General features: G+C 44.4%; 1 protein-coding gene across 1 annotated transcript in view; it reads left to right on the forward strand.

The window, feature by feature from the left end:
* ULK4 (unc-51 like kinase 4) overlaps nt 1-14,511 on the forward strand; it is a 653,509-nt gene that overhangs the window by 10,841 nt on the left and 628,157 nt on the right. Inside the window, exons 2-3 of the mRNA XM_069959686.1 lie at nt 6,324-6,490; nt 13,066-13,165. Coding sequence (XP_069815787.1) covers nt 6,324-6,490; nt 13,066-13,165 — 267 coding nt within the window. The remainder of the gene's footprint in view (nt 1-6,323; nt 6,491-13,065; nt 13,166-14,511) is intronic.

Here is a 14,511-nt window from a genome sequence, read left to right on the forward strand (position 1 = left end):
AAAATACAGTGGTGCCTTGAATTACGAGCTTAATTAGTTCTGGGACCGTGCTTGTAATCCAAATCCACTCTTAAACCAAAGCAAATTTTCCCATAAGAAATCATTGAAATGCAAACAATTGGTTCCACACCTTAAAAATAGAGAAGAAGACTGAAAGCAGAACTGGGATAGCCTTGGCGCTGGACATGGACAATACTCTCCGATTCTTGTAAAATACTTTATTTTGAGCAACGCGTTTCGGCGGCGTGCTGCCGCCTTTATCAAGCTCCTATCATATTGATAACCATGATCCTTTTTTATACAGGTAGTTTCTCCTAAACACCGCCCCAAACGGGGGCGGGGAAAAAAGTCCGGTTTCCCTTACAACAAAATGATCATTACAAAGGCTTAAATGTATAGAATTCATAGCTTCTCAGACCTACAAACAGATATAAACAAATTTAGTGGACTTACAAACTCCAAAGGTAGCCCTGGGTAACCGGACGCCAGTGATCAATGTGAGCCGCTACACGCCGCGACGTCACGTCCGCCGACGTCAGAGGACGCGTCACCGGGTTGTTAACCCATCGTGCGCTAGGCTCGTCTGTTCGTCTGCTCACCATTCTCCGGCCAAATCGCACTCTGAGTCGACTCAACCCGTGGACTGCGTCGATAGGCGCCGTCCGACAGCGTCCAGAGCCAGCCGCCCACAGGATCGAACCCGACAGGCACCCGAACGGGACAACATCAGAAACAGCAGAAAGGAGAAAAGAAAGAAAAAAGAAGAAAAGAAAAAAGAAGAAAGAAGAAGAGGAGCACATCCACACCTACCAAGGGTAAGTCCACAGAAATAGACAATGTGTAAATCCGACCAATACCTCAATGATAGGCAACAAACATCACAAGTACAATAAATACTGTGGATAATAAACATCATAAGTGCAATAAATACTATAAAATATTACAACATTACAGCATTAAAACGTTACAATCCTAAAAGGTAAATCTCATAAAAAAAAAATAATCATAAAAAATATAATAATCATGAAAAATGCAATAAAAACAATGGCTCAGATACCCAATTCTATTGCTTCATTTAGGCCATCTGGTACTAAAGTTTTTAATTTAAAAATCCAGTAGGCTTCTCTCCTATTGAGGGACTTATATCTGTTTTTGTCACTAATTTGGATCTGTTCTATAGGCATTATCGTGACATTCCTAAAATCACCTTGGTGTGCTTCACACAGATGTCTAGAAACACTATGTTTCAAGAAGCGTGAGTTCGTATTAAACCGGTGACCAGTGAGTCTTTTCCTCAGTGTCTGTGAAGTCCTCCCAACATACTGGAGTCCACACCGACACTCGAGGAGATAGATCACAAAGTCGGACCCGCAAGACAGCTCCGAGTAGACACTGAAAGTCTCTCCGGTACTATTAGACTTGAAATGGCATGTTTGATCTTTGATACTAGCACAACACAAGCACCCTCTATTTTTGCACCTGGACACTTCACCTCGCTTTTCTTGTTTTTCTTCCTGGTGTGCGTTGTCTTTTTCATGAACCCTACTGGGAGCCAAAATGTTTTTTGATGTCTTTCCTTTCCTAAATGTGATTTTAGGCTTTATGGGGATGGTCGTTTTTAAAACGGGATCTTTCAACAGAATTTTCCAGTTGCGCTCTAACGCTTCCCTAATTTCCTTGTTATGAGAATTGAAGCCAGTTATGAAATTCGACTTGTAGCTGTCCGCCTTCCTCGCAGCTATCTTCCCATTGGTATTCTTTTCTTTAGGGAAAAGTATCTCTTTTTGTGATTCTTCTAAATTGGATTTATAAGCCGCGGACAAAAGGGATTTGGGATAGCCCTTCTGTTTAAACCTGTTCTCTAGCGTTTTGGCTTGCTTGTTGAAAGCCACAGTTGAACTGCAATTTTTTCGGATCCGCCTGTACTGGTTGAATGGGATATTTCGAATCCATTTTTTATAATGAGCGCTGTGATACTCTAGATAGCTGTTCGTATCTACCTTTTTGAAATGTGTACTAGTCGAGAGCATCCCCTCCTCAATCTCCACCTCAATATCCAGAAATACCATTTTTTTATGATCTATATTATATTTTTTATGATTATTTTTTTTTTATGAGATTTACCTTTTAGGATTGTAACGTTTTAATGCTGTAATGTTGTAATATTTTATAGTATTTATTGCACTTATGATGTTTATTATCCACAGTATTTATTGTACTTGTGATGTTTGTTGCCTATCATTGAGGTATTGGTCGGATTTACACATTGTCTATTTCTGTGGACTTACCCTTGGTAGGTGTGGATGTGCTCCTCTTCTTCTTTCTTCTTTTTTCTTTTCTTCTTTTTTCTTTCTTTTCTCCTTTCTGCTGTTTCTGATGTTGTCCCGTTCGGGTGCCTGTCGGGTTCGATCCTGTGGGCGGCTGGCTCTGGACGCTGTCGGACGGCGCCTATCGACGCAGTCCACGGGTTGAGTCGACTCAGAGTGCGATTTGGCCGGAGAATGGTGAGCAGACGAACAGACGAGCCTAGCGCACGATGGGTTAACAACCCGGTGACGCGTCCTCTGACGTCGGCGGACGTGACGTCGCGGCGTGTAGCGGCTCACATTGATCACTGGCGTCCGGTTACCCAGGGCTACCTTTGGAGTTTGTAAGTCCACTAAATTTGTTTATATCTGTTTGTAGGTCTGAGAAGCTATGAATTCTATACATTTAAGCCTTTGTAATGATCATTTTGTTGTAAGGGAAACCGGACTTTTTTCCCCGCCCCCGTTTGGGGCGGTGTTTAGGAGAAACTACCTGTATAAAAAAGGATCATGGTTATCAATATGATAGGAGCTTGATAAAGGCGGCAGCACGCCGCCGAAACGCGTTGCTCAAAATAAAGTATTTTACAAGAATCGGAGAGTATTGTCCATGTCCAGCGCCAAGGCTATCCCAGTTCTGCTTTCAGTCTTCTTCTCTATGTTTGGGGAGTGATGGTATCGTGACGGATCTGTCCTCCATACGCTGGGTGCCAGACTGCGGACTCCACAACAACTACAAGCTCTACTAGTGTTGTGCCTATTGTTCGCACAACACCAGAAGGTGAGTTGCCTTGCCTATTGTGAATAGATACCAATCTACTCAACTTACTACACCATAAGCGCCCCTCTTTGTTCATTTTTTGTTTGTCTACATACACCTTAAAAATAATGATTTTATACTCTGAAAAACATGTAAAACAAATACAGACATTTATAAACAGCTGAATATGTGATATTAGAAGTTACTGTACAGTATAGTAGTCAGCATGCGGAGAACAATGTATAGTAAGGGCATAAACCTGAAAAAACAGCAGCAGTTTGTAGATACAGGATGGAACTGCAGATCCTCATAACGCAGTAATGTAGTACAACAGGCTAGAATAGAGAAGCAGGGCTGCTGTCAGAGGTCTGTGTGGTCACATGACAGCAACGGAGAAGGAGTGTGTGATCAGCATGGACCAATCAGGACTGACAGAGACTGCAGGGAGCATGAAGGAATGAGCAGGACATATGTGGGTACATACATGCAGCACTCTCTGTGGAGAGAGGGATTACAGCTATGAAGAGATTACCTCCATAGTCCTGTCCCCTGATGCAAGCCCCAGCCTGAAGTGGATCTGCTATGATTTGCAAGGTGAGGGAGACTTCCGTGGTCAGAGTACAGTGCTGCAGGCCATGCCCCTCCCCCACTTGCCCTCCCACCCAGTACAGGGAGCTCTTAAACCAAAACAGTGCTCTTAAACCAAGTCACAATTTTGAAAAACTGTGAGCTCTTAAACCAAGTTACTCTTAAACCAAGGTACCACTGTAGTCCTCAAAGCAGTGGCTAAAATGAAACCTAAAATAAACAACCTAGCTCCAGCGGGATCTCAACACAGTTTTATCAGGCTCGTCTAAGGAACCGTCCGAGCTTATTAGTGTAATTTCACTTCAGGCTCTACTAAATGCACATTGGCACTTTCCAAGATCTGGCTTATGGGAGAAAGGTGCTCCATGCAGTGGTCCCTCCATAAATCTAAGTTGGTATGTCTTCATGTGTGGTGCTGTCATGTGGTGCACTCTCATATTTCCATCCCTTTTAGGGTTCATAATCCTGTCCGCGGTCCGAACCCAGACCACGGAGGCCAGCTGTCCGGACCCCTGGTCAGACCTCCTAACCGCCCGGGACGGTCTGTCCCGGGGTGGTTAGGAGGTCCCGCTCCCCACCGCACTGCCTCCCGCCCCATAGCCGTACTGTCTTTAGATGTCAGTACGCCTGTGGGGCTGGCGGCAGTGTCGGTCCGGCCCCCGGTTGATACGCGCTCTGTAGGGATGTCCCGGGGATTCCCCAGCAGAGCGCGCACCACAGACCTCAGTGTACGCCGCCGGCCTGCTCTACCGGAAGTACAAGCCGGCGGCGTACACTGAAGTCTGTGGTGCGCGCTCTGCTGGGGAATCCCCGGGACATCCCTACAGAGCGCGTATCAGCCGGGGGCCGGGCCGACAGGAGAAGAGAAGGAGACAGCCGCAGGGGGGAACGAGGTGCTAGGTGAGTTGTGGGTTGTTTGTTTTTTTTTTTTGTCTGGGGGCCATCTATAAGGGGAGAGTGCACTGGGGGGCTATATACTATTGGGGGGAGAGTGCACAGGGGGGCTATATACTATTGGGGGGAGAGTGCACAGGGGGGCTATATACTATTGGGGGAGAGTGCACAGGGGGTCTATATACTACTGGGGGGAGCTCACAGTGGGCTATATACTACAGGGGGAGAGCACAGGGGGCTATATACTACTTGGGGGGCTAAATACTACTGGGGGAGCTCACAGGGGGGCTATATACTACTGGGGGGAGCTCAGAGGGGGCTATATACTACAGAGGGAGAGCACACAGGGGGGCTATATACTACTGGGGGGAGTGCACAGGGTGGCTATATACTACTGGGGGGAACTCACATGGGGGGCTACATACTACTTGGGAAGAGCACAGGGGGACTATATACTGGGGGGACCTCACAGGGGGTGCTATATACTACTTGGGGAAGCTCACAGGGGGGCTATATACTACTGGGGGAAGCTCACAGGGGGGCTATATACTACTGGGGGAAGCTCACAGGGGGGCTATATACTACTGAGGGGAGCTCACAGGGGGGCTATATACTACTGGAGGGAGCTCACAGGGGGCTATATACTACAGGAGGAGAGCACAGGGGGCTATATACTACTGGGGGGAGCTCAGAGGGGGCTATATACTACTGGGGGGAGCTCACAGGGGGCTATATACTACTGGGGGGAGCTCACAGGGGGCTATATACTACTGGGGGGAGCTCACAGGGGGCTATATACTACTGGGGGTAGCTCACAGGGGGCTATATACTACTGGGGGGAGAGCACAGGGGGGGCTATATACTACGGGGGGGGAGCTCACTGGGGGCTATATACTACAGGGGGAGAGTACACAGGGGGGCTATATACTACTGGGGAAGCAACAGGGGGCTATACACTACTGGGGGAGAGCGCACAGGGGGGCTATACACTACTGGGGGAGCAACGGGGGGGGGGGGGGGGGGTTATATACTACCAGGGCAGTCACCTCCTTTGTACCTAATATCAAAGGGCTGTTGAGAGAGAAAAAAATGCCAGTTTCCTGCTAATAAGCAGCAATTCTGTATGTAAATAGTTGAACGTTTGTGAAAATTAACAAAACATGTTTCCTACTGAAGTTCAGCTCGGACCTTCACCTGACAATAGACGCCGGTAAGTGGACCTTCACTGAAAGTTGTTGAGTACCCCTGCTTTACACCATGTTTGATAAATCTCCCCCTTTGTTTTTACATCCTGCTCAGCAACATACATAAAAAAATAATTTCTCCAGAATACCCTTTTAAGCAATAGCAATAAAATTGCGTTTGCATTGTACATGGGAATTTATGCAACCTCCGTAAAAGAAAAATAACAATATTTGTTAAAATTTTTTCTGAATAATTGCAGGTGGTGTATAATTGTCTCTTTGCAGACTTTATGTTAAATGGACACTTAAAAAAAAAAAAAAAAAAAAAAGCTTTTTTCACCCAGGCATCTTTATTATTAGTCTATGCGGCTGTCTGGACAAACATGATTGACAGCAGGGAAGTTTTTTATTAGAACATATACAGTTTATATTTAAATCCATTACTGCCATGCTCATTCATTCAGTTTACAATTTGACTAAATGTATTTAACATTTTATTAGTTTTATTCTTATTTCACTTCTATAGAATGCTTCATGAAATATACCTATGAAAAATGTTTAGGTTAATTCTATCTATATACCTTTTTCCAGGTTCTAAGTCCACTGTTAATACTAGATCAATGGAAAACTACATTCTCTACGAAGAAGTTGGTAAAGGGAGCAGGTCTGTTGTGTACAAAGGAAGAAGAAAGGGTACTATCAACTTTGTGGCAATACTTTGTATAGACAAAACGAAGAGGGCAGAGATTACAAACTGGGTTAGTATTTGTGTGTGTTTCTAAAAAGATAGAAACTGTAAATGTCAAGGTACTGTGAAGTAAGTGTGACATTACTGTTTATGTACAGTTCATATGGACTAGACCAGGTCTGGGAAGGCGTGCACTTTGATTACTATATACCTTTTTTCTGTGCTGCTCTTTTGCTATTCCAATTTAGTCTTTTCTTAGGCCTTGTTTGCAGTTTCCTTTGTTGGTTTGTTTGTTTTATGGGAAAAATTTTGTTATTCCTATAAAAATAATGGATATCTCGTTAGAACCAACAGACTTCCAATATAAGTCAGTGGACGTTGTCATGCGACACTGGTGTTCATCATGTAATGGATGTGGCACTGTATTGTGATTTCTGTTTATATTTGAAGGATTCAAACAATAATCAGCCTGAGTAAAAGTGCCTTTAGTTTGGGCTTTTTACATGCAGCATAATATGATATAAATAGATATGAAATAAATAGCAACAGTATAGGAATACATTCAAGACACTGTTCAAATCCTTCAAATATAAACAGAAACCACAGCAAACACCAGCACAGCAGCTGATGGGATCTTTTTTTTGCGGCCACTAAAAGCATTATCAGCCGCAGCAAGTAACTTGACCTCAGATGGGGCCACTCAGCATTACAGAGTGCTGAGATAGCTGGCCAGGGAAGCTGTTTACATGTTCATCCCCAAAGGAAGGGGTAGGAGGGGTTACAAACTGTGACAGAGAGAACAGCTTAGACAGTTTTCTGTGCCTATAACACAAGGCAGCAAACTCAGAACGCAGGGAAGGAGATTGGTAAGAAAATAACATGGAACAGATTGGTAGTCTCCAGGATGGGGGGTTATTAAAAATGTATTTTTCAGAACGTCGCTCATGACAGCACCACCTGAAGATTGATTCCCAGAGGTCCTAATAGGAACAGGAAGCACAAGAGGTTAAAAGGGGCCCCGCCCCTCCACATCCTCAGTGTTTTCCTGTTCCTACAGGACGCGAGCACAGAGAGGTTTACCTCCTTCCTGGTCCTGGGGCTGGTACGGGATCAGTGGTATGACTGCCAGGCAGGCGAAGGCGACTGGATTTTCCTCTCCTCTTCGGGTGCTCACACGACTTCAGGTTTGTGTCTCCCTGTCCCATTGTTACCCCGCTGCCGCGCTTAATGAGTTTAAGCAGTGGGGAGACAGCATGGAGCTGTTTGCCAGGCCTCGGTCCCACTGGTGTGTCTTCCCTGGCCTCTTCCGGTCCAGGATCCCTGCCGCTGCCGTCCCTGTCATTATGCTGCGTCGCATCCTGGGCCTGGAAGCCCTGCCCCCAAGATGGTGCCGTCCACCGGAACGCTGCCGCAATGGGGATGTAGGAGGGCAGATGTTGGGGGAGTTCCGGCACCAAAATCTCAGCTGATCTGAGGTCTGCTGCTTATTTAAGGTAAGACCAGTGTTTGTTTCTCCCTCTTTGTATCATGAACGCTCCCCGCTCTGAATCTGCGGAGCGGGCCACGGCGACTAACCCGGTAAGTAGCTTAGCCATGGGTTCATTTAGTTTATTTTACAAGCATGCTGGTAATGGCTTCCCTTCTTTCTCTAGGGAGACAAGGAGCCATCCAAGAAGCCTAAATCTAAGAGATGCAGTATATGCAATGACAGGCTGACCGAGGGTTATGAGAAAGAAGGGTTATGTAAACCTTGCACTGCCAAAATACTACGGCAGGAGTCCACCTCTGTTATGGATGAACTCTGTAAGGTGATTACTGAAGAGGTTAAAACCTCAGTATCTGCAGCTTTAACTAAAGATAAGCCTTAGTCCCCTGGACCATTGCCTAAAAAACCCAGACGCATGGTTATTGCTGACTCTGACTCGGAGGTGGAAGCCATATCTTCTGGGGATAAATCTGAGGAAATTGTGGCTGAGGATATTGAGCCCATTATAGAAGATGTAATGCAGGATATTAAAAAATACTTTTATTTTTCTGCTGAAGACACTGACATCCTATTGAATGCTGTAAGGAGCACAATGGATATTGAAGAGGTACAGCAACCCTCTAATAAATAGGATGAAATGTTTGGGGGACTCAAACCGAAAAAAAGACAAGTATTTCCTGTACATGAAAATATAAAGGGGTTAATTGTAGATGAATGGCAGGAGCCAGAAAAGAAATTGCAAATCACAAAAGAGTATAGAGCCATGTTCCCCTTTGATGACGATGAAACAAAATTGTGGACTGAGTCTCCAAAAGTAGACGTATATGTCTCCAAAATGGTGAAGAAAATTTATCTCCCCTTTGAGGATGCCTCACAATTAAGGGATCCGATCGACAGGAAAATAGATGGGTTGTTAGGCAGAGCATGGACCTCCACATCTTCTGCGATTAATCCAAATATTGTCGCTAACACTGTAGCCAGATCCTTGTTTATCTGGCTCCAGGAGTTGGAAGGCCAGCTAGAAAAAAAGACCCCTCCAGAAAAAATCTTAGCGTCCATCCCTATGTTCAAGCTGGCCACTGCCTATTTAGTAGACGTCTCAGCTGAATCGGTCAGATTTGCAGCCAAGTCTGCGGCTGTTACTACTGCATCCAGGAGGGCCTTATGGCTAAAAAACTGGGATTGGGATAGTACATCTAAAAATAAATTGTGTGCCATTCCTTTTGAAGGTTCCATGCTGTTCGGCTCCGTGCTTGACACTATCCTAGAACAAGCAGCTGACAAAAAGAAGGACTTCCCCAAGGAGAAAACTGCAAAAGGTATTTAATTCCTTCAAGCAGTATCCTTCTAAATACTGTAGAGGTAAATGCAATACGGGGAGATGGAGTTACCCCAAGGATGGAAAAGTGAGAGGGTACCTTCTCAACCCTAAGTCCTCCGATAAAAAACAATGACAGCATCCCGGTGGGGGGCAGACTCTCACAGTTTTATCATCAAGGGGAGAACATAACAAAGAACCCTTTCTTTCTGTCATCTCTAGAAAGCGGTTTCAAAATAGAATTTTCAGACCCCCCTCTTTAAAAGTATTGTACTACCTCTCTAGGATCAGACATCTTAAATGAGCGTCTGTGGCAAGGGGTGACGGATCTCATAACATTAGACGCAATTGTCAAGGTACCTCCGGACCAACAAGGTCAGGGCCATTATTCCAGATTGTTTCTGGTTCAAAGACCAAACGGTACATACAGAACGATAATAAACCTAAAACCTCTAAACCAGGTAATAGTGTACAAAAGATTCAAAATGGAAACACTCAAAACAGCCATCTTTCCAAAGATGCCTGGTGAGCCACGATAGACCTCAAGGACGCTTATTTTCATATACTCATATCCGAAAAACCTCAAAAGTATCTGAGATTTGCAATAGTTCACAATCACATCACTCACCACTTCCAGTTCATAGCCCTTCCATTTGGAATAGCGTCGGCACCACGCATATTCACAAAAGTTATGGTGGAAGTAGTGGCCTATCTCAGACTGCAAAATGTGACAATTGTTCCATATCTAGACGACCTACAGCTGTTAGCTCAGTCAAAAAATCTTCTAGAGTCAAAGATTGCAGTAACCATATCTTGCCTCCAAGAACTAGGGTGGATCATAAATCTGCAAAAATCGGACCTACATCCTTTTCACAGAAAGAAGTTCCTAGGCATGCTTCTAGATATGGAACTTCAGACAACATTTCTTACTCAAGAAAAGGTAAACACGCTTCTAGGAAAATTCAAGAAGTTCTCCAAGAAAAAAACAACGACCATACGAGAGGCAATGTCCGTCCTGGGATCGATGACATCATGCATCCCGGGGGTACCTTGGTTTTAAAGTCACTCTCGAACATTGCAGTCCCAGATCCTAAAATCATGGAATCGACTGCAGTCCTCCCTGGTTACAAAAATGATACTATCCAGTCAAATAAAGGCATCACAAAAATGATGGGTAAGCGAGAAGAACCTAACCAAAGGTCTTCTCTGGTTTCATCTCCAGGTGACAGCGTTAACCACGGATGCCAGTCAACAGGGCTGGGGCGCCCACGTAAGAGGTCTGTACCTTCAGGGACAATGGTCGGAGAGGATAAGTCTCTGTTCCTCCATTTATCGAGAACTAAGAGCAGTATACGAAGCTTTAAGACAAACAGAACATCAACTTTGCCGACAACAAGTCAAAGTGTATTCAGACAATGCGACAACGGTGGCGTTTCTAAATCATCAGGTAGGAACACGCCACTCCTTTTTACAAAGGCTATCAGAAAAGATCTTTATCTGGGCGGAACTGCATCTACAATCTTTAACAGCAGTCCATCTGAAAGGCTCAAGCAACATTGTGGCGGATTACCTCAGTCGCCAACGAATGCTACCAGGGGAATGGAGCCTCAGTCAAGCAGTATTTCTGAACCTCACAGAGAAATGGGGCACCCCAGAGATAGACCTATTTGCGTGAAAGAGAAACAAAAAGGTAAAAAGATTCTTTTCCTTAAATCCACAGGACAATCCAGACAGGGTGGATGCTCTAGCCCAAAATTGGGACTTTCGCCAACCTACGCGTTCCCTCCCTTTTCTCTGCTGGGAAAAGCTCTTCACAAGGTTCTAACAGGCCAGACGCAGGTTATATTCGTAGCCCCAGTATGGCCGAGAAGGAGCTTGTTCTGCCTCCTAAGACGTCTGCCAGTAGAGGATCCCATCATCCTTCCTCGGACATACGACCTTCTGACCCAAGGCCCTCTACATCATCAGGGATTAGAGCAACTTAATCTGGCAGCGTGGCTACTGAAAAGTCCTTCTTAGCCCGCAAAGGTCTCTCCAGCAAGGTCATAAACACTATGTTGAAAAGTAAAAAAGATGTAACCTCTACTATTTATCTTAAATACTGGAGAAAATTCTGTACTCGGTGTAATGAATCTCCTCCAGATCCTCTTAATCCAGAAATCCCCCAAGTACTAGATTTTTTGCGAAATGGCTTAAAGGGCTAGCCCTAAGTAGATTTTTTTGAGTCATTTCTAGGATGAAACCAAAAATCACTGATCTTTTTCCATCTTAGGACCTTACCTTAGTCCTACAAGCCTTAACCCAAAAACCTTTTGAGCCCATTGACAAATTGTCAATAAAATTTTTAACTCTTAAAACAGTGTTTCTAATCGCGATAACCTCAGCAAGAAGAGTCTGTGAAATCCAGGCATTATCAGTGGAAGATCCTTACCTGACCATCTTAGACGATAAAATCATCCTTAAATTAAACCCGTCTTTTCTTCCCAAGGTTGTAACATACTTTCACAGGTCTCAAGACATTGTATTTCCTTTCTTCTGTGATCCACCGAATAATGACAAAGAAGCTAATTTTCATTCTCTAGACGTCCACAGGACAGTAATTTCCTTTCTAGAAGCTACAAGAGAATGGAGAAAGGATTCTAAATTACTGCTGCAATTCCAAGGGCCTAATAAAGGTAAAAAGGCTTCCAAAGCCTCAATAGCCAGATGGATGAAATCTGCAATAACCGAAGCCTACAAGTCATCAGGTAAACAAGTTCCGGAAAAACTTAAAGCCTATTCCACCAGGACGGTCTTTGTCTCCTGGGCAGAAAAATCTGCAGCTTCATTAGAGCAGATCTGTAGAGCAGCAACTTGGTCATCACCACATACGTTCTACAGACATTACAAGCTGAATGTGACAGCGTCTCAGGACATGGCGTTCGGACGCAAAGTGTTACAGGCTGTGGTCCCACCCTAAATGGATTATCTGGTATGTCTCCAGGTGGTGCTGTCATGAGGGACGTTCTGAAAAGTCGGAATTATTACTCACCGATAATTCGTTTTTCATGAGTCCATCTTGACAGCACCCATTTATTACCCGCCCTCAATGTATGTTTATATTGTGCTATGTTGGTAGTATCTGTAAACCACTAAGGACGTGGAGGGGTGGGGCCCCTTTTAACCTCTTATGCTTCCTGTTCCTATTAGGACCTATGGGAATCAATCTCCAGGTGGTGCTGTCATGATGGACTCATAAAAACCGAATTATCGGTGAGTAATAATTCCGACTTTACCTAACCAGATAACCACTTTAAAGCACACCATGCAGATTAAATCAAATTGACCAAACATGTTTTGTCAAACAGCTGTCTCCAGTAGCGTGTCTAGGTTTTTCTACAAAGATTTGGTTCAACTCCAGTGAGTGCCATCGACTTTAACTCTCGAGGTGTTATGCAGCATTTGTTGAAAAAAAAAAAAAAAAAAGTATAAGGCTAATAGTAAAGCATGTGACCGCTGAGGCCACTGGTTGGCTGCATCGGTCATAACCAGGCAGGCCGCTACTAAACCAAGACCAGGATGCTGGAGGTTCTATGCTGGATCGCCACAGGATTTGAAAATGAGTAAAGTTTTTTTATGTTATTTAATTAAATGTAAGGCTCTTATTTTTAAAGCTGGTTAAGGGCCTCCTGTTCTAGCAGTGGGCTCTAATAGTCTACAGAAATAGATTGTAAATTTTGTAGTCGTCGTTTTGTTTTTAATATATGTAATCTTTTTATGCTTCCATGAGTATATGCTGTTGCTATACAAATGAAAAATATTTTATCAATTAATTATAATTTATTTGAAATTTTTATTATAGGTCCGCTTAACACACCACATAAAACACAAGAATGTGGTTACTTTTTATGAATGGTATGAGACTAGTAACCATCTGTGGCTTGTTGTAGAGCTTTGCACAGGTAAGAGTGTAGAAGATTGTGTCTTCAACTCCTATAGCTGATCATTACAATTTACTCCTTTTACTGTTAGGGTTATTAATATTTTATTGCTTTTGTGATATTTTTTTTCTCATTTGGCGTCTTTTCTAGAAGTAACTCATGTGAACTCTGGGGAGATAGATGAGCACAGCGTCAGACAGGAGCATACCCCAGTGCTCTGTTGGGTCTCTACAGTGGGCCAAATGTTATTCACACAGTGCGGTTCAGGGAAGAAAAAGAGCGCTGCACCTCACACCTATGGCTGATACTAGTGCCCCTAGGCTAAATAAAAAACACATCAGAATTTTGTGTATGAATTGATCAAGCCATACTGCCCCATGTACCATCGTGCAGGTATCTGATACACATGGGTCCCTACACTAAGTCCACACCGTGCCAGTCAGTGGCCACCAACCCCGCAGGCACGCACAGTCAGGGAACGGGGGCCATGGGACGGCCCTGCGACCCCCATGCCACAGGACCAGACCCAAAAACACCACACCAGAACCCGGCCAGCACCGCCGGCGGAGAAGGTCGCCCCCAAACAGCACAAGTCTGGATGAGGTATTGCGCTCACCATAGCTGCTGCAGACAGAATGGGAAAAGACAGGAGGGATTAAAACCATGTGCACTCAGGTGTCTCCTGCTAATTGCGGTCATGTGGGTCTCACCAGGAGTTATTCACACAGTGCCCAAGCAGCTGATACTGCAGGCCCATTCCAGTAAGTGCTCTGTCTGCACTGAAGGAAGGGTGAGGTCAGAAAGTGGCTATTGTTGCACATGAGTAGCCTGTGACTGTGGGACAAGCAGCAACTTTAACCAGTCGAGGCAAAAGCAGCTGGTAAAAATAACAGCTGGCTGGAAAAGCTGCAAACAGAAAATATTAGTACCGCCCAAGGACCCACAGGGGAGAGAGACCATAGCTGACATGCATTAAAAATGGAAATCTTCCTATACAGCTGTATTTCGAGATCTTTCTAGGCTGTCAGTACCTGCTGCCAAAAGTTAAGCTGGCTATACACTTTCAATTGGCTAAACGTTTTGTTTGTCCAACAATTCCCACTTCACACTGCAGGTTGCACGCTGCTTGTGGCTTAAGTATAGACAAAAAAACTGAAGGTGCAACAGCAACCCACAGGTGCAAGGGTTTCCGTATATACTCCTCCCAGTGTACACATGATAAACACCTGCTCTGTAGATATTAAAAAGTGAGGATCTTAGCAAACTATTTGATCAGAGTGTACTATGTCGCCACGTTAAGGGCAGGTGTTTATCGTGTGTACACTGGGAGGAGTATATACTGTAAACCCTTGCACCTGTGGGTTGCT

This window comes from Dendropsophus ebraccatus, chromosome 2 (assembly GCF_027789765.1).
Source record: "Dendropsophus ebraccatus isolate aDenEbr1 chromosome 2, aDenEbr1.pat, whole genome shotgun sequence".
Taxonomy (NCBI): Eukaryota; Metazoa; Chordata; class Amphibia; order Anura; family Hylidae; genus Dendropsophus; species Dendropsophus ebraccatus.